This window comes from Muntiacus reevesi, chromosome 5 (genome assembly GCF_963930625.1).
Source record: "Muntiacus reevesi chromosome 5, mMunRee1.1, whole genome shotgun sequence".
Lineage (NCBI taxonomy): Eukaryota > Metazoa > Chordata > Mammalia > Artiodactyla > Cervidae > Muntiacus > Muntiacus reevesi.
Window position 1 is genome coordinate 27956299 of NC_089253.1, and position 25911 is coordinate 27982209.

A 25911-nucleotide genomic window follows, 5' to 3' on the forward strand; every position below is an offset into this window, starting at 1 on the left:
GTCCCTTTTGTCAGAGCTCCGGTGCTTAGGCCCACGTGCTGAGCCTGAGCATCTGTACAACTACCTCATGCTGTTTCCATTTTCCTGTAGTGGCCAGGGCACTGTCCACGTGGAAGCCCTGCTCTGCGTGGATGCCTGAGTTGGAGAGCTGCCGGCAGTGGGGCGGTTTCCCTGGTGGGTCCCCCCTCACCCCCAGGGGAGATTGCTACTGCTCTGTAGCAGAGCACCTAGAAAAGCTGAGCCCCTAGAAAAGCTGAGGCCCAGAGAGTGAGAGATGGAGTACCAAGGATGCCCTCTATTGTCACCTGCGTCCATCTGTGACCTTCTGTGGAGATGCCCGTGTGATGAAGCACAGCTTTCCGTGTGGCATACAAACGCCAACTCCTAAGGAGGGGTGGAGATCTAGGTACATAAGAGGCCGAGGTACCAAGCTGACTCCACCACTTTGAGCATCTCTGCTTCTTCATCTCCTCATCCGTCTATCAGGGCAATGCTGAGATGCAAGATAATTTGTCAAGGTGATTATGCCACTGGCAGGTACATAGCAAGTACTTGAGAAAAGTTTTTAAAGACAGAAATGAAATTGTGCAATTTGCAGAGAGGTGGATGGACCTAGGGATTGTCATACAGAGAGAAGTGAGAAAGAGAAAAACAAGTATCTTACATTAATGCGTACATATGGAATCTAGGGAAAATGGTGCAGATGAACCTAGTCATTGCAAAGCAGAAAAGGAGACGCAGATGTATAGAACCAATGGATGGACACCAACGGGGGAGAAGGGTTGGGAAGGACTGGGAGGTTAGGATTGACATATATACACTGCTGTATATGAAGCGGATGGCTGGTAAGGACCTACTGTATAGCACGGGGTGGGGGTAAAAGTCCTGTTTGTAGGACATATATTAAGTTAACCTTAAAAATGTATTCCAATACATATTAGGTGCAAACGCTGTTTGATTCCACTTATACGAGGTACCCTGAATAGTCAAATTCATGGAGTCAGAAAATACACCGGTAGAAGCCAGGAGGCAGGGGTTGGGAAGGAGGAGGGGGAATGAGGAGTTGTGTTTAATGGGGACAATTTCAGTTTAGGAAGGTGAAACACTGGGGAGTTGGACAACGGTGGTGAGAGCCACACAGCAACATATTGAACTGTACAGCTCAATATGGTTAAAATAGTAGGTTTTATATGACACGACTTTAACCACAATAAAAAAGGATTTTTTTTAAAAAAGATGGGACTGGGGGAATCCACAGAATTAGTACCATTCAAACCAGAAGATGGAAGCCGAGGCAGTTCAGGCTGTGCCGAAGCGGAGCCCCTTCCAGACACAAGGACAACTTTCACCTGCCGGCCGGTGGTGGCTGGCAGCTGCCTGTCACCGATGCCGGGGACAGCATGTGGGAGGCGAGGGCCGCAGGGAGGTGGGGAGGACACAGACAGCCAGAGGACACCAGGGGTCAGAAGTGGCGGTCAGGAAGGTAGCCGCAGCCGCCCGCACCGAGAGAGCCAGCAGAGCTCAAGCCCTCCAGCCCTCAGACCTCGGGGTGTCCACCCGGCCATCCCAACAGGAGGCATCAGAGCCGCCCTGCTTCCCGCTAAGCCTCACTCTCCATCTGCTAAATTCCCAGTCTCCTCCCCAACCAGTACTTCGCATAGCACCTTGTGGGGCTCCCTCTGGAACTGTCAAGCAACAAGATCTTAGGAGTCTGTGGACGGCCTCCTCCCAGTCTGGACAATGGCAGCTCCACCACGACCCACCAAAGCGCACAAGAGGTACCACCCCATCCCCTAACGCCCCACTGCTGCCGTGGGCCAGAAGCCTCGCATGGAGGCAGCGACAGGCCCTTTTTCTGGAGGTTTGTACCAGAGCGCCGAGGGATACCACACGCCAAAGCACATGAAGCATACTAATTAAATGAAGGTTTATTTCAAAATTAGTCTTAGGGTGGAAGCTGTTTTTGAGGGCTGGAGCCAGACTACATCATGAGCGGTGACAGCATCCGCCTCCCTCCGACACGGGCGGAGAAGGGGCGACATCACCAGCCCTGCCCGACGGTCATGCATCCAATGGTTACTAGGACTAGAAGCCAACAGCAAAGGACCCCGCGCGTTTGCTCATGTTTAATCCGGGTTAAGCCATACACGTTTAAATACACGGCGGAGGCTACGTGGGGTCATGCAGTCCCTGCGGTGGGATGACGCTTGCTCAGTGACCTCCGCAGCAAGGCTGTCCCCGAGGGCAAGGTTAGGTGGGACAGAGCACTGGAAAGAGAAGAGAGAGGGCTCGTCAGAGCAAGTGTGGGGCCGGACCTCCCGGCCCAGGCTGGCCCTGACCTCTCGCCGGTGTCCTGAGCAGAGAACCACCCGCCCCCTCAGGACCAGGGAAGGATGGCAATCACGTGTCTTCCTTCCAGAAGGAGAACGAGCCACTGGTAGGTGGTGGTTCAGTGTAGTGATGAAGTGGGTCTTCTCTGCTGTCCAACCACATTGGTTCGAATCCCGGGACTGGCTGTTATCAGCTACGACCTTCGGGAAATAACTTCTAGCACCTGTGTCTGTTTTTCTTCATGTATATAGTAGCCTCTGCCTCTGCCCAGCCCACAGGGTTGCTCAGAGGCAAACAGAAAGTGCTCACAAATGTTAACTAGTTTTATACATTCACTGACATTTCAGTGGATCGTGAGGGGTAAAGTCTAGCCTTTGGGCTCCCAGACTTATAGAACCCATTTCCACAAACCTCCTTTGAGAAATGGGATGCTCTTTTAAAACCTTTTAAGAGTCAGAAAGAAAGAAAAGAAAGTGAAGTAGCTCAGTCGTGTCCGACTCTTTGCAACCCCATGGACTGTAGCCCACCAGGCTCCTCCGTCCATGGGATTCTCCAGGTAAGAGTACTGGAGTGGGTTACCATTTCCTTCTCCGGGGGATCTTCCCGACCCAGGTATCGAACTCGGGTCTCCCACATTGCAGGTAGATGCTTTAACCTCTGAGCCACCAGGGAAGCCCTGTTGAGCCTAAATTCATCCTGCCAGAATTTAAGATTCATTTTTCTGATCCTTACAGAACAGTACTGCTTAGAGGTTCTAAACTGAGGTCCACAAGCCTTCAGAAACTGCACCCAAGGTTGTCTGTGCCTATGGAGCAAAATCTAATGAGAAAAAGGATCTAGACCATGAATGACCATCAGTGGAGAGTGTTACAGGGTTGATGTTTGTGTCTCCCACCCAAGAATTCATGGTGAAGCCCTAACCCTCAGCTATACTTGGAGGTGGAGCCTCTGAGAAAGAAGGGTTAAAATGAGGTCATGTGACTCATTAATGATTTGATATGCGTTTTAAGCAGTCATGCATATGTGAGAATTCTTGAGAAATGAAAAAATCTAATGTACTAATTATTTTCAAATATAAGGAAATTTGTATGTTTTAAAATGAAAAATTAAGTTTATATATGAATTTAATGGAACATTTTTTAATTTTGTAAAAATAAAATAAAATAAAATAAAATGAGGTCATGTGGATGGGGTGCTGATCTGCTAGGATTAGTGTCCTTGTAAGAAGCAGCACAGAGGCTCTGGCACTCTCTCATCAACAGAAGAAAGGCCATGTAAGGACACAGCAAGAAGGTAGCTGCTTGCAAGCTGAGAAGAGAGCCCTCACTAGAAACCCAATTTACTGGCCCCTTAATCATGGACTTCTACTCTCCAGAACTGTGAGAAAATTAATTTCTGATGTTTAAGCCCCCCGGTGGTATTCTGTTTTATCAGCCTGAGCACACTAATATAGATATTAACATCCCCCAAAAGAAAGACAACCAGATGGTAGGTGTCTCTTAATGGAAGTTCCCAACCACTGATAAACTAATGCTTTCCAAAAAACTGTGGATGCGAGGGTACTGAGTCCTCTGGCCCTGCCTGGTCTGGTCTGTTGTGGATGCTCTGAATGTGTTCAGCCCTCTGGCTCCACTGGACAACAGGAAATGCAAAAGGTAGAAGAACATTAAATGAAACCATGAGAATGAAACTACCAAGTAAAAGCTGGAATGAGGAGATTCTATGAATCAAATCACTTGGTTTCTTTATGACATAAAATTTGAAGAATGTGAGAGATGAAGGAAAGGGGAAACTGTATATATATTAATAGAGATTTAAAAGACATCCTTGGTGGCCCAGTGGCTAAGGCTCTGCACTCCCAATGCAGGGGGCCCAGGTTCCATCCCTGGTCAGGGAACTAGACCCCACATGCAGGAACTAAAGATTCCACACTGGGCAACTAAAACACAGTGCAGTCAAATAAATAAAATGAAGAGATTTAAGAGAAACATTATGAAATTGTAATGTATGGAACTTCTTTGGATCCTAATTCAAAGAAATAAACTGAAAAAATTTTACAGGGACATCTGAACACTGATTGAAGAGTCAGAGATACTTGGGGACGGCGGGCGTGGGGAGGGGGGCAACACGCATTGCATGAGGGATCTTAGTTCCCCAACCAGAGACTGAACTCTTGCCCCCTGCAGCGGAAGTGTGGAGTCTTAACCACTGAACCACCAGGGAAGTCCCTCAAAGATACTTAAAAATGTTTTATTTTTCTAGTTGTGACCATGATCTCATGATTATGTTTCAGAAATGCATACTGAAACACTTATGGATGAAAAAAGATATAATGGTTGGTATTTGCTTCAAAATAATATGGAGGGGAGAAGCTAGGTACAGTTATAAATGAAACTAGAGAGGCCAGGAATTAATAATTGTTAAAGCCAAATGCTAAGCACGTGACGGTTCACTACCCAGGTGTCTCCAACCTTCAGGATCTAATGCCTGATGATCTGAGGTGGAGCTGATGTAATAGTAATAGGGATAATGTGTACACTAAATGTAATGTGCCTGAATCATCCCCACACCATCCCCCTCCCCTCCCCCTGGAAAAACTGTCCTCCGCAAAACTGGTCCCCGGTGCCAAAACCGCTGGGTACCACTGCACTACACCATTTGCTCTACTTTTCATATGTTAAATGAAAGATGAAACAAAAAGTTATGACCCATAATGAAAGATGAAACAAAAAATAGCTGTAAAAGGATGTAGCTAATCATGTCCCTAGTTTGCTGCCTTTCAAGGAGCTGAAACTGTTAAAGGTATCCTGAGGCTTTGTTTTTGCCAACTAAACAGCCCAAGCTCCACAGAACTTTAACAATAAGCCTTTGTACTGGTTTGGCTGCTCTTCGCGTGGAGTCGCTCTGGTGACTCGGGGGTGATGGAATGTCCTCCTCAGGCCTCCTAGCAACATCCAAAGGCAAGGGCCCGCTCACAGTTGTCCACAGAGCTCCCCGGCCCTGCCTGGTCTGGCCCGGTGTGGAGGCTCTGGGAGGCCCACAGTGTGGGCTCTGAGCGTCCAGCCAGCAAGAGCCCTGGGAGAGGGGAGCCCCGGGGGTCACTTCTGCTCCCAGAGATCCGGGTTGCTCTTACCTTTTAAAATGTAATCCGTCAGCAAAGTGGGAACCTTCTCATTATCCTCCTTCATGGCAAAGAGAACTGGAGGGAGGGGAGAGAGAAGAGTCAAGATGAATCAGGGCACAGAGCTCACTTCTGGGCCAGACAAGCCACCAACCCAAAGACAGAGAGAGGAGTCAAGGAAATCAGACACTTGCTGAGTGCTGAGCAAAGTCTAGACACCTCTGTCAAGAACCAGCGTTCACCTACTGGTGAAGGAGAAGCCATCAAAAGAATCAGGGTAGCCCTACTGATGAATTGACGTCCTCTTCTCTTTTTTCTCTTTTCCTTTAGTCTTTCCTTTTTGTATGCATGTGCTCATCTGTAATTTCCCCATCACCTATGAATTATGTGTCTTTAAGATCATAAAAATAAATAAAGCAATTTAAAAAAGGAATCAACTTTCAGATGCAATCCAAATGTTAAGAATAACAGCTGTCACACTGCTGAAATTCTGATAAATCTGTCTTTAAAGACGTCCTACTCATACAGATATTATTAGAAAAGTTCTCACCTCCAGTTTATTAAGAGCAAATGAATTTAATTCAACAAATATCTTCTACATTATGCCCAGTACAGTACTAGAATTTGTGGAAATGCAAAAGTATTGATGACCTTAAAGGAGATTACAGACTTTTTGTTGAAAAGGGATATGAACTACATATGAAGCAAAACAATAGAAAAGTGATTAAAACTCAAGGTTTTTGTAGAACAGATTTTTCTGTTATTAAACTAAGAAGTACCTTCTCATATTCATTATTCATGATGCAGAAGTCAGCTCTGTAAAAAAAATCCTTCAAAAAATATTAATATCTGAACCTTGTTTATACTATCAAAAAATGAGCGAAGGGATGGGAGTATCCAACAAGAGATCTCATCATCAATAGATGCCTTAAGTAAACTCTGGTATATGCTATCTATGCCATCTCAAACAGCTTCATAAAAAAAGATAGATGAGTATGTATACAAGACACACTTATAAATGAAGAAAGGAAGCTGTGGAACTTAATATATTAATTTTAAAAGAGTAAATAATAAATTTTAACATGCATAGAAAAAATCTGGAAGAATGTGCATAAAACTAAAAAGCAGTTACCTCTGAGTGTGAGGCCCCAGGTGATGTTCTCTTTGGCATCATATCTCTATAATGTCCAGATTTTTTCCATGAGCATGTATTACTTTCTTTTCCACTGGATACAATAATCTTTGCACTTAATTTCATTTTTTAAATTTTTTATTTTATATTGGAGTATAGCCAGTTATCAATGTAATATGATAGTTTCAGATGGACAGCGAAGGGACTCAGCCATATATATACATGTATCCATTCTTCCCCAAACTCCCCTCCCATCCAGGCTGCCACAAAACATTGAGCAGAGTTCCTTGGGCTGTATAGTAGGTCCTTGTTAGTTATCCATGTTAAATATAGCAGTGTGTACATGTATTACTTTTTGCAAGTGAAGAAAACACTGACAATCAACAGGCCCTGACAGCTGAGGTCAGGAGGCAACTTGACAATGGAGGGACTCCCCAATCCATTCCCAGGTCCTGTTCTCCATTGATTATCTTGCAAGTGAAAGTGAAAGTGAAGTCGCTCAGTCGCGTCCAACTCTTTGCCACCCCACCGACTGACTATAGCCTACCAGGCTCCTCCATCCATGGGATTTTCCAGGCAAGAATACTGGAGTGGGCTGCCATTTCCTTCTCCAGATTGATTATCTTAACAAGTTGCAAATCAGGGTCATGGAAAGTGAAGTCGCTCGGTCGTGTCTGACTCTTTGCAACCCCATGGACTGTAGCCTGCCAGGCTCCTCTGTCCATGGAATTTTCTAGGCCAGAATACTGGAGTGGGTAGCTGCTCTCTTTTCCAGGGGATCTTTCCAACCCAGGGATCGAACCCAGGTTTCCCGCACCAAAGCCTGACTCTTTACCATCTGAGCCACCAGGAAAGCCCACTTGAGTCCAAAACTCAGGAGGGGGCAGGAAACGGAGCCTGACGATGGCATGAGTCCATGGCCAGGTCCAGAAAAAGACTGGACCTCAGGCCATTCAGGCAATGGTTTGTTTTATTTCTTCTGTATTTTTAGACATGGATTCATTTCAACATAACAGGCTGAAAATATGTTGCAGCTGGGCATGCGAAGACTAAAATAAATGCTGCCCACCAAGAAGATAGCAATAAAAATACAGTAATTGCACTCAGCCCAGCCAACATGTGACTAAGGTGGTCTCCCAAATCCAAAATTTACAAGAATTGTCCAGTCCCCAGAACCAATCTTGGGCCTATGTTCTTGACTCAGGAGTTGGGAAAAGAGAAATTACTGTTCACAAACCTATACACGGATGTGCCAAAAAAGAGACCTCTCATGACATCCAGGAAAGTTGGTATTCAGGGAAGTTGGCAGGTTTTTTTAAAAGGAATAAAATATTGGAATGTGGTATGTCTATACGACGGAAGAGAGAGCCATAAAAAGAATGTTAACCAAATGTTAACTGATGTGACTAAAATCATGATATGAAATTTAATAGCCTGTGTAATCCAACTATATGGGAAAGACATAAAATACTATGCCTGAAAAACACCATATAGTAACCACAGTGAAGCGGGGAAGAAGCTATTTATTTTCCTTTATTCACGTTTCTATGCTTCCAAAGTATTTTAAATGATGGATATACTCTAGCCCTAATTTTTTAAATGAACTTGAAAAGTGTACACAAACCACTGTTTCTTGATTAAAATGAAAGGATTTCACTCTGAATTCCTGAATGGGTATCTGTAATAAATTTATAGCTCTTTATTTTTTAAAAAAAACAGCATGACAGAGTACTCTACATATATCAACCTTCATAATTTGTCCAAATTATTTTCCAAATGCTTGCTGCTTGTGAAAACACAAACACCTATAAATGTCAGCTCGTTTCTATCTGCTCCCATTAAAAAAAAAAATCTTAGCACATATTTATGCAAATAAAAGAGCTTCAAATGAGTTAAGAGGAAGCTGATGCACTTTGAATTTAAACTTCCAGGTTCTCAAGGACGTGGTATCTATTGATGGAGGCAAGATTACCATTTATCAGAAACTTCTTTCGTTCTCCAAAATGATAAAAATGAAATCTCTGGACACCTTAAGGAATGGGCCCAGGAGGTATCTACCTTCTTCAGCCAAATAGATGAAGCCCCCCTTCCCTCCCCTTAGGCATCAAATAGCCCTACCGCGGCCCATTCCCTCTGAGGCAGCCAGCAAGGCGGGCATCCTGGCTAGTGTGTTACTCAATTCAGAGCACGGTTGCCAGGGTGATGGATGGCCCTGTGATTTACCGAGCCCTTCCTCACATCTCAGCCTAGGATTTTTCTCTTCCTAAAAAACCAAGCTGACACTGATGGCTAACACCCTGTGCCCCCAGCCCTTTGGGGGTTGTAGTGTCTGATGGACATCGAGAGATTTTGCCTAAAAAGGCTCTCTATCACAGGCTGTTTTCTCCAACAGCTCTGAATGTTTGTTAATATTACTGGACAATAGAGTCATGGCCTGGGAGGAAAACCAGACTCTATTCTCTCCCATCAGCCTCACCCCGCCCAGGAAACCTTGCTTCTCATTAAATACAGTCAGTCCGTTAGAAGGAGCTCCCTGCTTTGGGAACACAAGGCAACCTCAAACTGCAGGCAAGGCGGAGAGCGCACGGCCTTGAGATCTGTGGGCGAACCACAGAAAGTCCCCCGCTCAACCTCCTCCATCAGCTCATTTTCTCTGGCAAGTCTCTTCCCTTCCAGGAACAAGGAAAAGACAAGGCAGCTCCTAGTATCACTGAAGAGCTCTTTAATTCTGCCCCATGTAGGGGACATGATGCAACGGTGTGGGGCACATTTTGATCCATTGAAACTGCACTGTAATATTTAAAATAGATAACCAACAAGGTCCTACTGTATAGCACAGGGAACTCTGCTCAATATTCTGTAACAACCTAATTGGGAAAAGAATTTGAAAAAGAACAGATGCATGTATATATATAACTGAATCACTCTGTTGTATATCTGAAATTAACAATAGTGTTAATCAACTGTACTCCAATATAAAATAAAAAGTTAAAGGTGGGGGTGGAAGGGAAACTCAGGAAAGAGGAGAGATATATATATATGTATATACACATAGTTGTATATATATAGTTATATATATATATAGTTTTATATAGTTATGAGTTATTTACATTGTTGCATGGTAGAAACCAATATATTTTAAAGCAATTATCCTCCAATTAAAAATAATAATAATAGTAATAAAAACAAAAAAGAAACTGCCTTGGGGAAATCTCAGGCCCGAAACACCAAGGGTAAAACTCACGGGGCAAGAGGGACAGAAATGAGCAGTTGATCTGGCTGAGAACGGGAGGCACTCACTGTTAGTCAGCATCTGGAGGTCTTCCACTGATGGGGGCGAGGCCTTCTTCTCATAAGGGATGACTGTGTTCAGATACTAGGAGACAAACAGGGTGTGCTGCGCGTGAGACAGAAGCCCCATTCCTGGGGCCGGGATAGGGGTTGACAACGTGCATGGGAACTGGGTTTTTCTCTAAAAAACACGCACTCCATCAAATGTGATGTTCTCAACAACACACATGACAATGTGCACACCATTGCTTCAGGATTTCCCCCCATCTTTGGAAAATGCCTCTTTTAAAGGAAGACTTTATCATAATTAAGATTTATATAATTCTCACAAAACAGTAGGATACAAATTCTCTCTGAGTTCCCATAGACTATGAACCAGGAGACACTGGAACATATCTAGGGACATAAAGCAGAGTGCAAAAATGCCATGGTCTAAAGGTATTGAAATCAACAGAGTCTATTCTATCATCATGGGATTATGCTAGAAATCAATATCAAAAGATATTTGAAAATAACCCCCATATATTGGTTCATAGTGCTTTTCAGGTCTACTATACCCTTCTACTTTTCTACTTATTCTATTAATTTTTGAGAGTTTGATATTGAAACTCCAACTAAAAATCTTAATTTATCTACTTAAAAAAATTATTATAATATATAGTGGAACTAAATGTAACTTTGTTCTGTATTTTCCAGGTCTCCTGTAAATATGTTACCATACTTTCATAATTAAAGAAAATAAAAAAGAAAGTAAAATTCCCTCCCACCAAAAGTAAGACTCGATCATATTAGCCAGGAAAAGGGTCCCTCCACTCCAACTAATAAAGTCTTCTGACACTAGAAACTTTTTGATTATTTAGGAATACTGGTGAGCTTTTGGTACTCCAGGCTAAAAGCAGAGAACATTCTACAGGCGTATGATATTTTCTTCTCCTCTGCAGTGCAACTAGAGAATGAATGCTTTCTCTTCTGTCAAAATTACCAGTGAGAAAACCTCAACTCCGCCCAGGGTCTGGGATGTTGGATTTGCTCCCTCTGGTGGAGATGAGGTGCTCCTACAACAAAATCATCTTAGTGACCAGTAGGCTATCCAAAAACACTGGCCAGAGGGACCTGGAAGGTTCTGAGGGAGCCTGACATCAAGATTGAGAAAAGTTCAAAACCACGAGTCTTGTGTTTTAGATGTGGCCTTGCCACTAGCAGTATGGCCTGGTGGAAAATTGCCTAATCTCTCTGGGTTCTACCTCTATGAACTCAGGGGACCAAGTCACATGTTCATAAAATCTCTTCCGGGGAGAGCTCCAGGAGACGGTGAAGGACAGGGAAGCCTGGTATGCTGCAGTGCATGGGGTCACAAAGAGTCAGACATGACTGAGTGACTCAACAACAACAACAAAAATCTCTTCCCAGTCTGCAGCTCCAGAAGTCTAACACTTAGGATTCAACCACAAACATGCCTCAAACATACACAGATTTTGTGCACGATCTCAAAAGTGTCTTTGGACTTTCTCTGTTAGATTATGCACTCCATGAGGGCAGGACCAGGACTCACTCATCTGTGTACTGCTTGGGGGCCTAGCAACAGAGCTCAAGACATGGCAGGCACCAGAGAGTCAGAAATGCAAAGCATTTCTCAGGGAAGTAATTGATTAAGTGAAGCCAAACTGGAGACCCCGCAGTGTGGGTTACAGTCAGCAAGGCAGCTGAAGAGGCAGTCTTGGTGGGAGTGGCTCCGCTCGGAGCCCAGGGTGCCTGCTAACGCGCTTCAGTTGTGTCTAACTCTGTGCAACCCTCTAGTCGGTAGTCTGCCAGGCTCCTCTGTCCATGGGCTTTCCCAAGCAAGAATACTGGCTTAGTTTGCTATTTCCTCCTCCAGAGGATCTCCCCAACACAGGGATCGAACCTGCATCTCTTGATCTCTTGTGACTCCTGCATTGCTGGCAGATTCTTTACCGCTGAGCCACCAGGGAAGCCCAGTGTAAATTAAGCTCTTGGATAGCATCTTTTGTGAAGCGGGATCTCCTTTAATTCATTTTGTTCTGAAAGCAACTGAACTCACAGGTCTACAAGGAGTGTTGCGTTTTCACCATGCCCTCTAACATTAAAGTTCAAAAAAACCATTTGCCTTTAAAAAGACACATTCTGCTTCTCCTTCCAATGGAAGAAATCCTTAGGACATCCTCCCACCCACCCAATCTGCCCCCATGCCGGGATAATTCTAGTGCGTCCCCATCCCCCACTCTGCTGAAGAGACCAAGTGGCAAGAGTCTGGGAAGGAAACGGAGCAGAGAGACGGGCCGTACCTGCTTGTCACTTCCCGAGGGGCCGAAAGTCTGGCGGATGCCGCTCTGAAGGATGTTGGAGATGCCTTCCATGCTGAAGCGCTGGGGGAGGGGAGCGAGACTCAGAAGAGCAAGTGCTTCCCGCTCGTATTCATCGCCCCAGGACGCCCGTGTCCTCACTAAGCTACCCAGACCTGTCAGCATCCACACCGCCCCAGATTAGGGCCCCGGGGTTTTACAAGTAGAAAGTAAGGGTAAAGACCTGGGCTACGAGACAGGCCAACACTTCAGCCTGTGCTTTGCAAGAAGAAATAGCAGCATCCCAAAGACTCTTATCTGAGTAAGTCCCTCGGGTGGTAAGACCCACCCCCTCACCTCACCCAGGCACTCCTGGGTTTCCTCATTTCAGCCTCTGTTACGTAAATAGAAAAATAAAGCAGCACAGGGAAACTTGGACAGATGACAATGAAAATGTCTCAGGGAAGAAAACAAAAACAAAATGAGTCATTGGGAAGGACAGATGTGAAGCACCTGTCCTCATCTAGGAAGCTTTTTCCAAAATGCACATGCCCGGGGCCCCATTCAGTAGGTCTCGGAGAGAACTCAGGAATAGGTATTTTGAGAAATCTCCTTAGATGACTCTGCTGAGCCTCGCTGATTGAAAATCACTGGTTGGAAGAATCCGGTCACTATACCAAGGTGTCAAAATTTTCAATCCTGAAACACCCTAACAACCTCCTAAAGAGATGAGTCAGGACTATAAACTGTGCTGGTAACAGGGACTCTGAACCCAGAGCCCCAGGGCACAACTCCACTCAATCCTAAATACCTTCGCCCCACTTCCTAGGGTCTTGTCTTACTAAAGCACATAGCTGTACTCATTTCTCTTCTAGAGTTGCATCCTGTCCCCTTCAATTAGACCGGGTGTCCTCTGGGGGCGCAGAGGAGATGGGTGGGCTCTTCCCCCTCCCGTGGCCCCACTGTCTGCCAGGGGGTCCTGCCCAGCCATGGCTCAGGACAGGTCTGTCTGGGCCACAGCCAGGCACCCCTGGTCCTTGTGCTGGGCTGTCCTCTTACCTTGAGAGGCATCTGGCTTCCCTTGTCGATCCGGCTGCTCTGCAGGCTCAGCCCTTTCTCTTTCCGCCTCTTCTTCATCAGTTCCCGCTGCTCCTTCTGCTTGTTCTGCACCTCAATGAGCACCGTGATGAAGGAGTTCTTCACTTCCTTCTCGAACTCCAGCTCGTCCCGGCGGGCCAGCTGCTGCACCAGCTCCTCGGAGAAGTCCCGGATGGCACCCTCTACTTGGTCCAGGAGCTCCATCAGCTCAGACCCAGACATGTGCCTCAGGCCTGCAGGGGAAGACCGTCCTGCAGGGTCACTGCCTCCAGCCCACGGGAGAGGCTCCCAGGGCCCAGAAGGACCTGCATGATTCAGGCGCATGCCAGAAGGGAGGGCCAGTTTTGGGCTGTGAAAGAAAACATCATCTCGGGGAAACAACGGGGAGAGAAAAACCAATCCCCGGGGAGACCTGTGGACTCTGTCCGCAAAAATGCAGGTGGACAGACATGTGGTGTTTGATTACTTGATCGGTCTCCCTAGAATTCCTCTGTCTCTATAATATTCCTCAGGCTTCCTAGATGGTACCAGTGGTAAAGAATCCACCTGCCAATGCAGGAGACACAAGAGAGGCTGGTTTGACCCTTGGGTGAGGAAGATTCCCTGGAGTTGGAAATGGCAACCCACTCTGGTATTCTTGCCTGGAAAATTCCATGGACAGAGGTATCTGCTGGGCCACTGTCTATGGGGCCGTAGAAAGTCGGACACGACTGAGCGACTGAGCACATATAATATTTCTCATGTGAAATGGGTCAAGAAATGAGAGAGGGGGACATGAAGAAGATTTTGACATCTGGGTCAAAGACCAATAAAGAGGTGGTGTCCATTCCCAAGACCTGATCAAGACAGAGCCAGAGCAAAACAGGCAGAGTGACCGGAGGCCTCTCTACACCGGCTGTCCTGTGTCACAGCGTACGCATCCAAAAATACGTGAGACGTGTAAAGACAGGCAACACGCATGGAAAAATGAAGCCTGGCCTGTTGGTACCGAGTCTTCTGCTACTGTCAGAGAAAAGAAAAGGGAACCTGGGATCACAGGACACAGACCCCTTTATTTTAAATTCTTATCCCCTCCGACTTCTTCCTTTAAAGTAGATTCAGGAGCATCTTTTCGAATGCCCTCCTTCCTAATGGCATCTTTTTTTCTTCTACATCAGAATCCATTCTCCTCTCTCTTTCCATTCCCTGCTCTGCCGGGGGTATTTGCTGACTTACTTCAACCTTCTCCTTTAATTCACTCTTTGGAGTCGTCCTCCTCCTTCTGTTTTTGCCATTTCACTCTGCGTTTCAGCTATTTTCCCCAGTCTTTCACTGAGCAGTTCTGTGTATGGGACCTTTGTGTGGCAGAGAATGGCCTGATTGGAACAGCTGTGAATGCAGCGCTGGGCCAAATCCATGGCTTCCAACAGATTCTTTCTGCTAACATCGCCCTGCCTCCACTCTCTGGAGCCACAGTCTCCCTTATAGGACTCGGTCCCTCAGGTCACGCCTCTGTTTTCACCACTATTCTAATCAGAGTTTGGACTTTCATACCCTGACCATCCCACCCTCCCTCTCATTTGTTAAGTCCCGCCACCCCCATGCAGATCCACTCCCAGGTAACGTGGCCCTTCCGGCAGCATGGTTACCTTTATCCCTACAGATTGATAAATGTATACCCGTTTTTGCCACTGGTGTTACATCTTTTAATTTCACACTTCATCCACCTCTTTGTTTGCAGGATCATAATTACTACGAATCTGTCTCAGAGAGTTAATATGATATGCAGATTAAGAGTGTGGACTCTGCGGCTAACCTGCCTGCCTTCAAATTTTGGCTCCACCCCTTATGACCTGAAGGTGGTGTAGGGGCAAATATGCATTAAAAATACAAGGCTTGGGGCTTCCTTGATGGTTCAGCGGTTAAAACTCCATGTTTCCATTGTTGGGGGTGTGATTCAATCCCTGCTTGGGGAACTAAGATCCCACATGCCACATGATGGGAAAAAAAAAAGAGGCTTGATTCTCCTTGTTGAAAATAAGGGAAGAGACTTCTCCTCTCCCTTCCCTCCCTTTTCTTCCAAAATCTCTTTCTCTGTCCTTTTCAAATGTGTGTCATTCATTTTCATGGCTAAATACACCTCCTGCCAGTCTCAGGACTCAGGAATGTTTTCCTCAAGGATTTGGGAGCCAGTGCTTTGAAAAATCATCACCAAGAAACAAAACAGGGGCCTCACTCATCACCTGACTCCAAATTGCGAAATTTCCTCAATGTAATGGGTTGTGTCCAATTGCCTGTAGGTAAAGGTTTTGCAAGCTCTTTCTGTGGATGACTGTGATAAGGAGATCAAACCAGTCAATCCTAGAGGAAATTAGTCCTGAATATTCATTGGAAGGACTGATGCTGAAGCTGAAGCTCCAATACTTTGGCCACCTGATGCGAAGAACTGACTCACTAGAAAAGACCCTGATGCTGGGAAAGATTGAGGGCAGGAGGAGAAGGGGACGACAGAGGATGAGATGGTTGGATGGCATCACCAACTCAATGAATATGAGTTTAGGTAAACTCCGGGAGTTGGTGATGGACAGGGAAACCTGGCAGACTGTAGTTCATGGGGTCGCAAAGAGTCAGACATGACTGAGCGACTGAACTGAACTGAATGAACTGTGATATGCACCATATTCTGGCTTAATGCTTATTTGATAATAAAATCGTTTCCTTTCTCCTCTACTGTGAAAAGGTTTCCCGGGTGGGGAGGAGATATTATTTTTAAATCATATTTCCCCGACAATGGCCTCAAACAAGTCACTTACTGGTTCAGAAACTCAGTTAGCTCAGTCCTAATGGTGTAGCTACAGGCATGAAATGAGATTATGCATACAAAGTTTTAGAACAGGCTTTGGCACTCCAAAGTTCTCTAAATATACGAGCTATTATTATCATTACTGTTTGTAGATATTTTTCATTGACTTTATGGTAGCATCAAGTGGGGTTTTCGGGGGGGTGCACTGTGCAGCCTGTGGGATCTTAGCACCCCAACCAGGAATGGAACCCGCACCCCCTGTATTGGAAATGCAGAGTCTTAACCACTGCACTGCCAGGGAAGCCCCCAGCAGGGAAGCATCATTGGGAATAGTGAGTGCAGATTTCCTCTACTTAATCTTGTTCTTTGGTTCATTTTACCATTTTAATTTTGCTCGATGGCCTCCTCCCCACCCTGTGTGACGTGAACTTCTCTACTGATACACAGTAAGAACAGTGATGTCAACTCCCTAGATCCGAGGCTCCGTTAGTGGCATGTGAAGCACATGCCCTGCCCAGCAGAGCCGAGTTCATCCTTCGCGAGTCCACCCCGAGGACCCTCACCTTCGTAGGACCAGTTGTTGTTGAAGGTCTGGGTGAAGGCCTGCATCTCCTGCAGGAGGACTGAGTCCGCCTGGGAGGAGGTTTCTCCCCCATCCTCCTCTTCCAGGACCTCCTCTTCCTCTTCAGGGTCGGGGGAATTCTGCATCATTTCCTCAATCTCTTCAATCACCTGAAGAGGGTACACAAGCGAGCACTCACTCTTCTCTGCTGCAGGGATATCTCAGTGTGAAGGATGATCAATGAAGGATGTGCCTAATTTGCTGTTTTTGTAAAATTCCTACAGCAATACTGTTACTTAATAAATATTGAATAATAACAAAAATAGATCTGACCAAAGGCTTGCAAACACTCTCCCTTTAATGCAAAGCCCTCTTTAACGTCAAACCTCTTCCAAGAACACCATTTAGATGAGTGCTTTATTGGAAATAAACTGCTCTTTCAGGAAACAAAGCAGAGCTGCCTGGAAGGGAACATTTACTTCAATTTACTGAGCACTTTCTTCTTGAGTGGGAGAATATTTCATCCACCCAACTCAAACACAAAATCCAGTCCCTTCATTGTGATGATGCCTATGACCAGAAATGGCAGTGTTCCTCAGACAGCTCAAACTCATGTACAGTTTTTCACATAGAGGAAAAGAGCTCTGCCTCCAGAATTAACCAGGAAAAGAACCAAAGCTGGCCAACAAGTGCAAATAAAGACCATTAAATAATGATAGAATAAGTAGGGTCTGGACGCAGAAAATAGGTAAGAAACTCAGCTATAATCTAGACCGTTGTAGGGGACTGGTTCTAGAAGATGAGAGTAAAATTAGATAACTGCCAAAAGGGAAAAAGGTGAACTATTGAACAATGCATAAAACTTTGGACACTAATTGTTCACGCATGAAGAAAAGGAAATGAGCAAGGACTACTTCCTTGGAAGGAGCCATTGATGAGTCTGGTCAGAACAGAGCATCTGTATATTTGTCTGTTCTCGATGCTGTGGTGGGCTCCGGCTCCAAGGCCACTGGTTACTGAAGTGGGTTCCTTTATGTTAGGCTGGACCAAAGATAAAGGCACTTAAGAGTTTCCTCCTTTGGAATAATTTCCATTTTATTCCAAAGCTCTCCCATCTCCACTCACAAATTTAAGGGATACTTAAGCCATTCATGGGATAAAAGCAGATGACATGACCCTTTTTTGGAATTTTATGGCTGAGTTCCGCTTTCCCTCGAAGTAGTTATCATTGAACTTGGATCACTGAACTGTATTTCCTCCCCAAATTCACAAGAATAAATGCTAGCACCTCTTCTTTTCAATCCAGCTCCCTTTAATCTCTTGATCCTTATCTGTTTATATCCTACCCTTTACCACAGATATGAAAGAGTTCCTTTTACTGAAAAGCACTTTCTGGCACCAAAGGCTCCCACTAGAGCTTTTTCAGAATCGCTCTGTGAAAATGCTAGAAAGGTGCCTGCTCAAAGCAAGTGCCCATAAATAGCTGTTGACTGAAAGGTTGAATGAGGAATCTAGAGATCCAAGGGTATTATCCCTAAGTAACAAATTATTAAAACCAAAATGTAAGTAAGTCAATAAAATGTGAAGCACTATACTTTTTTTTTTAACCAAATGAGTGTATCTAAGACTCTTTTGAGAAGGTTCAACATTTTCAATGTTTTATGAAATATGAGAAAATATCCATTACTTGAAAGTCTATTTCTATTCTCGTGAGAACAAGGATTTGGGACCCTTGTTGAAGTGTCTTGACACCAAGTACAATCAGTTGCAATAAAAAGGCTTAGCAGGAAATGAAGAATGAAGGCAGTAAACACTGGGCCCCTCTCTGGCTGTTACCAAACACGGACCCCACCCGACGCACATGTCAGGGGTTACGTTCCCATTTACTGCAGGTGGGTAAACTGAGTCTTAAAGAGACATGCAATCCCTTATCAAACACACCCTCAGTCACGACACAGCCACCACAAGACCATACATTTTTCTGTCACCTTAAAGGGATGTGGCAAGTGCGTACTCAAACTTTTTCTCTATCAAAAGAACTAAAAGTCCCAAAACCAAGACATATTCATACCTGATCTGCTGTGAGTAGAGGCTCCTCATTGATTCCAGAATCGTGTTCACTCTTCTCATTGAACTCTTCCTCTTCTTTCTCATGGATCTGAAAGGGGTAAGAGGGGGGATGGAATTCTGATTGACCATCAGCAGAACTAGGATCCTCTCCAATCTCTAGAACAGATTGCACTGACAGAGGCCACCCTGGCCACCCACTGTGTAAGGAGAGAATCTGAGAGGTGTGCAGAGTTTCATTCAATTCCAAGAATACCCTATCCATACAGCATACATCACTGGGTCCAACATGGTCAGAAAAAGGCAGTAAGGCATGTGTGGCCAGCATCATTCTCACCCAAGGGGAGAAGCATAGTTGTTTAACCCATAGACAGGTCACTTTCAGGTAAACAAGGAACCTTCTCAAGGTGAATAATAATGGCAACCAACTGCAGCAAAGGTACATTTGTTTATATAAGGAGTTTCAACGGGGACTCTGTTTCCAGATTTTACTTTAGATGGCACTTTAGTGGTAAAGAGCTTGCCTGCCAATGCAGGAGACATGGGTTTAATCCCTGGGTCAGGAAGATTCTCTGGAGGAGGGCATGGCAATTCACTCCAGTATTCTTGCCTGGAGAATCTCATGGACAGAGGAGCCTGGTAGGCTACAGTCCATAGCGTCACACAGAGTTAGGTATAAATGAAGCCACTTAGCATGCAGATATTATAAAGAGTGAGTTGTTTCAGTCCAAATAGTCATGCTTTTAAAATCTGACAAAAAGTCATCCTGTTGTTGGAATCTAGGCACGGTGTCACAGCTGATGAAAGATGTGTCAGAGCTCCACAGGACATGCCATGGAGCAACCTGACCACACACACCAAAGAACAAGCGCCAACAGCAACAGCAAATACCGAAATATTTGCACTGTCCCCAAAATTCCATCCCAAGCAAGACTGAAAGTCTACAACCGTCGAGGTTCTAGATGTTGAAGCCCAGCAAGGTATTCACAACGTTTTTGACGTTACTACCCGTGTTCCAAGAGGCCATAGCCTGGTACTGATGGTCAAATCCTGCACAAAATAAGCACAAAGCTGGGAAAGATTGCAGGCCAGAGGAGAAGGGAGGAGACAGAGGATGAGATGATTGGATCGCATCACCAGCTCGATGGACATTAGTTTGAGCAAACTACAGGAGACAGTGAAGGACAGGGAAGCCTGGAATGCTGCAGTCCGTGGAGTCGCAAAGAGTAGGACCCGACTGAGCGACTGAACAACAAGCCACTAAACAAACTAACAAGCTGTCTGCATCCAGGAGTCTCATTTGAAAGTCATCTCCAGCCTGGCAAGAAGCGCCTCCAGGAAATCTTTCTGCAGACACCTCTCATCCAGGAATCAATTTCCCTTGCACACCGACAGCTGGTACCGCTGGTCTGTCTATCTACTGGGGATTACACATTTCCTGTTCTAATTAGCACCCCCAGGAAACGCCCCAGTTCCAGTCCAAGCAGTCATGTCAGAGGGAATCCATCCTCAGAAGCATCTCCCCATTTCCTTAAACTCTACCTTGGCAGGCACCCCCAACAACAACGTATCACCTTCTATCTACATTTGCTTAAAACCAGGACTATGTCATAAAAAACCCAAAAACAAAAAACTCAAATACATCTCAAAGGCCATCTGCTCTCAACCTGGGTAAGGGTTAGGACAGCAAGGTAATGGGATTATTTGAGGGGCTTTTGTGCCAGATGGTGACATCTATTTCTGCTGTTGAACCCATATGCTGCTCTCTCTGCCAAGTCCACCACCTGTGGTACATGCCTGCTTCCCACAGCTCCCAGCTGTGCAGAAGGAAACTCCTGTAGCCATGGCTTCTTCACAACTACTCTCTCATGATAGAACTTTCTTTAGGGCTAGGAAGTCCTGTGGTAGGAGCTAGGGTCCTGCTCAGAAAGTTTTATTTTCTTGTTTGGATTATTTTTTATAATAACATATAAGCATCTGACAGCCAGTGTCAGTCTCTAAGCAGAATTTTTGTCACAGTAAGTCTGTTTTTTAAATGGAATATTTACATTTCCTGAGATATGGCCAATTTTAGCGAGTTTACCTCACTGACTGCTAATACTGTATCTTTCAACTACCTCAGCCCCCTGCCCAAGGTCCTCCCCCCGGGCTCCTGGTGAAGGCGGGGAGGGAGTTTTTAGGCACTGACCCTTCTTGCCATTCAGACATTATGGAAGCAAGGAAGCTGGGCAGCAGCATGGATGACTCCAAATTAGAGCCTTCTTCCTTCTCTCTGATGCACAGCATACTAGTCTGATTTGTCAGGCATGGGCAAAACAAGATTTGAAATGAATTGTAAGCTTGTGAGGGCTTCCTTGATGACTCAGATAGTAAAAGAATCCAACTGTAATGCAGGAAACCCAGGTTGGATCCCTGGGTCGGGAAGATCTCCTGGAGGAGAGAATAGCAACCCCCTCTAGTATTCTTGCCTGGATAATCCCATGGACAGAGGAGCCTACCGGGCCACAGTCCACAGGGTCACAAAGAGTCAGACACATGTGAAAGCTACTGTGAGTTCCTGGCAACATGGGAGCTATACCTAACTCATACGTCCTCAGATCCCACGAAATTTTTGCAGCTTATTTTATGTCCCTGGATATGTTCTAGTGTCTACTAGTTTACACTCTATGGGAGCTTGAATAGAATTTGTATCCTTATTGTGTGAAAATTGAATAGATCTTACTTATATTGAATTGGTTCACAGTGCTTTTCAGGTCTACTGTACTCTTCTCTCATATTCATTCTATTAATTTTTGAGAGTTTGATAGTGAAATTCCAATTTAAAATCTTAATTTATTTACACAAAAAAATAATTTAAGATATAGTGAGACTATATGTAACTTTGTTCTATATTTTTCAATTTTCCTATAAACTTTCATATTATACTTTCATATGATATAATATGATAATGTGAAAGTGTTATCATATTTTCATAATTTAAAATTAATAAAAGAGGTATAGTGAGGTATAACTAAAAATTCAATGGTAGAAATAAAATGGAAGACCAGAGAGTATTCGATTAACCCAAAAGAAGGCAGAGAATGTGAAACAGAGGAAAAACAACAATAAAAGAAAAACCCAGGTAGAACAAATTGAAATGCAAAATGGTATGCCTAAACACAAACTATTAATGTTAAAAGTTAGTGAATTAAACACTACGCAAATGAACTAAACACAATAAACTAAAAAGCACAGATCATCATGGTCAGACTAAATATAAAAGAGCCAACTACATATAATCTATAAAAGATATATTTTAAAAGACACAAACAGGTGAAAAGTAAAAGGATTGAAAACCGTTTACCTAACAGCAAAAGAAAGCTTTTGTGGTTAAATTCGTATCAGACAAAGTAGATTTCAAAACAAGGAGTATTACCAGAGATGAAGGGTATTTCAGGGCTTCCCTAGTGGCTCAGGGGTAAAGGATCTACCTGCCAATGCAGGAGACACAAGAAGGTTTGACCCTTGGTCCAGGAGGATCGCACACGCTGCAAAGCAGTTGAGTCCGTGCACCACAACTATTGATCCTGTGCCCTAGAGCCCATGCTCCGTAACAAGAGAAGCCACTGCAGCGAGAAGCCCCTGCACCACCTACAGAGAATAGCCCCTGCTCTCTACAGCTAAAGAAAAGCCTGCACAGCAACGAAGGCCCAGCACAGCCAAAAATAGATAAATAAATAAAATTAAAAGGTATATCATAATGATAAAAGGGTCACTCAGGAAGACATAACAATAATAAAAGTGTATAATTAATAACAGATCTTCAAAATATGTAAAACAAAAACTAACAGAACTAAAGAAACAGACAAATCCATGATTTAATATTAATAATTGGAGATTTTAACACTTCTTTCTTGATAACTGATAAGACAAAGAGACAAAAAAATCAGGATATAGGAGAATCCAACAATACTATAAACCACCTTAGTCTAGTTGACCTGTACAAAACATCACAACCATTGATTGCAAAGTAAGCATTCTTCTCAATGGCACATAGTACATTCACCAAGATATAACATACACTTGGTCATAAATCAGTCTCAATATATTTTAAAAGATTTATTTGTACAGATTTTGTTCTCTGACTAAATTAAATTAGAAATCAATGACAAACTGATATCTATAAACATGTTTCTAAATAACCCACGGGCCAAAGAAGAAAGCACAAGAGAAAAACGGAAAATATTCTGAACTGAATGATAATGAAAACATACCATATTAAAACTGTGGATTCAGTTGAGGCAATTCTTAACACTTTCCTGTTTTAAGATGCTGTGTTATGACTATGGTCTGAATGTTTGTGTCCACCCAACATGTATGTTGAAATCCTAGCCCCCAGTGTGATAGCATGAGGAAGTAGGGCCTTGGGGCGTTGCTGGGGAGGGTGGGAGCCTCATGAGTGGGTCTGTATTCCTATAAAAGAGGCTCCCAGAGCTCCCTTGTACCATGTGTCCTTTGGGGACACAGCCAGAAGTTGGCAGTCTTCAAGTTGGAAGAAACCCTTTAACAGAACCAACCATTCTGGCACCCTGATTGTGGATATCCAGTCTCCTTAACTTTGAGAAGTAAATTTCTGTTGTTTATAAGCCCCCCAGCCTGTGGTACTTTGTTATAGCAGCCCAAATGGAACAAGATCATTTTCTCTAAGTTTGAAATATGATCTAAGCTCCCACTTTTGTTGTTGCTTTTAATCAGTAAGTCATGTCTGACTCTTTGTGACCCCAAGGACTGTAGCCCACCAGGCTCCTCTGTCCATGGAATTTCCCAGGCAAGAACACTGGAGTGGGTTGCCATTTCCTTCTCAGGGTATTTTCCTGACTTAGGAATCAAACCAAGTCTCTTGCATCGGCAGGCAGATCCTTTACCGCTGAGCCACCAAGAAAGAAAGCCACAAGCTCTCATCTTAGAAGCTTAAAGAAATGAACGGTGAAGCAAAACCCTAGTTTAAGTACAAAGAAGGGCACAATAAAGTTAAGGGAAGAAATAAACTAACCAGAAAATGAAAAAAAAACAACAAAGAAAAAAAACAGAAGTGCTTCTCTGGAAAAATTAATAAAAATGATAAACCCATAAATAAACTATGCAGTGGGAGTGAGGGGAAGGGACAGAAGGAGAGAGAAAACACAAATCAACAATATCAGTAATAAAAAAGGGACCATCACTCTAGCTGTTATTAACATTGAAAGAATAAGAGAATATCAGGAACAAGTTTGTGGTCAGTACATTCAATGACTTAGATTAGAATAAATTCCTTGAAAGACACAATTCACCAAAATTAAAGAAAATCAGCAAGAAATGGAAAATTTGAATAGCCTTCTATCTATTAAAGAAATTAAAGCAGTAATCAAAAATTTTCACAGAGAAGGATGGTTTCACTGGTGTAGTCAGTCAAACATTTAAGGAAGAAATAACACCAGCATAACAGAAACGTTTTCAGAAAATAGAAGAAAAATTTCTAACTCATTTTATGACAGTACAAGAGAAGAAAACTAAAAGAGTCCTATGAACATAGATGCAAAAATCCTTAATAAAATGTTAACAAGGGACTTCTCTGGCGGCACAGTGGATAGAGTCTGCCGGTCAGTGCAGGCGACATAGATTTGATCCCTGGTCCAGGAGAATCCCACATACCACGGAGGAACTAAGCCTGCACTACTGAGCCCAAGCACCTACAGCCTGTGCTCCACAACACGAGAAGCCACTGCAGTAAGAAGCATGCACGCTGCAACAAAGAGTAGCCCCTGCTCCCCACAACTAGAGAAAGCCCACGCACGCAGCAATGAAGACCCAGTGCAGTAACTCATCACATTAACATAAAAAATTGATCTACACACATACATTGCTCGGTAGATTTAATTAACACGATCACAGCTGAACTTCTGGCAAGTTTGTTTGTAAAAATTTATCAGGTGATTCCAAAATTTATATGGAAATGCAAAGGACCCAAAATAGCCAAAGCAACTTTGAAAAAAACAAAACAAAACAAAGTGGAAAGACATATGCTTTCTATCAAGACATTACCATAAAGCTACAGTAACAAAGACAGTAAAGTATTGGCATTCAGATAGATGCCTAATGGAGAATTCAGAAATAAGTCCGCACATCTAGGTCAACTGGCTTTCAACAAAGACAATTAAATGTGAAAAAGATAATATTTCCAGTGAATTGTATTGAAACAACTAGATAGCCATACCCACGCACAAAAAAATGAACCCTGACCTAGCCTAATACCATATACAGACACTAACTTGAAATGGATCATAAATCATATAAAAGCTAAAACTACACAACTTCTAGGAGATAAGAAAAAAATCTTAGTGATGCTGGGCTTGGCAATTTCTTAAATACTACATGAGAGGCACAAGCTGTTTTTTAAAACTGAATAAATTGGATTTTGTCTCATTTAAAAGAACATTTTCTCTTCAAAAGATGTGAAGAAAGTTTTAACTTTCTTAGACATGAAAAATAAATCCATAGACAAGAAAAAAATATTCACAAAACATACAACAAAGGACCTATATCTAGAATGAATGTGTTAAATTAATTAAACAAAGAGACCATTAGGCTAAGGTGACTTTAGTGCTTCAGGAGGTTCCTAAGCGAAGCGAAACCAAAACTTCTAACGCCTCAAGGTTAAGAAGCAAACCAAAGGACTCACTCACAAACAGCCAATCAGATTTTCCCAAATAATACAACCACTCAAGCTAGAGCCAATCAACTTATCTCCTTCCTTTGCTTCCACCTCTTCTCTGTAATGGCACTCCACTCCAGTACTATTACCTGGAAAATCCCATGGACAGGGGAGCCTGGTAGGCTACAGTCCATGGGGTCACAAAGAGCCAGACATGACTGAATGCCTTCACTCACTTCTCTGTAAAAGTCCTTCCTCTAACCAATGTGGGCGGAGCACTCTTAACCACTTTGGGTTTGGCACTGTCAGATTTTAACAGATTTTTGCTCAAATAAATTGTCAAAAATTTAATATGCTTCATTTTATCTTTTAACATGAGGAACTCTAACATCGCCATAATAACACAAACAACCCACTAAGAAAACGGGCAAAAGATTTAAACAGGCACTTCACCAAAGAGGATACACATGAAAAGATGCTCAACATCATATATTATCAGGGAAATGCAAGTTAAAATCAAAATAAGATGCTGCTATATATCCACTCAAATGACTAAA

General features: G+C 43.7%; 1 protein-coding gene and 1 non-coding gene across 5 annotated transcripts in view; one reads left to right on the top strand and one right to left on the bottom strand.

Annotated features, from left to right (window-relative positions):
• Positions 1–1909: 1909 nt before the first annotated feature.
• FEZ1 (fasciculation and elongation protein zeta 1) overlaps positions 1910–25911 on the bottom strand; it is a 43041-nt gene continuing 19039 nt past the window's right edge. For all 4 annotated transcript variants that reach the window (XM_065936522.1, XM_065936520.1, XM_065936523.1 and 1 more), the window contains 7 exons: positions 18689–18775; positions 16619–16787; positions 13235–13506; positions 12179–12259; positions 9885–9960; positions 5465–5530; positions 1910–2267 (listed from right to left, as the gene is read on the bottom strand). In XM_065936522.1, the coding sequence (XP_065792594.1) occupies positions 2251–2267; positions 5465–5530; positions 9885–9960; positions 12179–12259; positions 13235–13506; positions 16619–16787; positions 18689–18775 (768 nt within the window). In that variant the 3' untranslated portion in view covers positions 1910–2250. The remainder of the gene's footprint in view (positions 2268–5464; positions 5531–9884; positions 9961–12178; positions 12260–13234; positions 13507–16618; positions 16788–18688; positions 18776–25911) is intronic.
• Positions 4156–4228, top strand: TRNAG-CCC (transfer RNA glycine (anticodon CCC)). Its single transcript has one exon. It is a non-coding gene; the product is annotated as a tRNA-Gly (tRNA).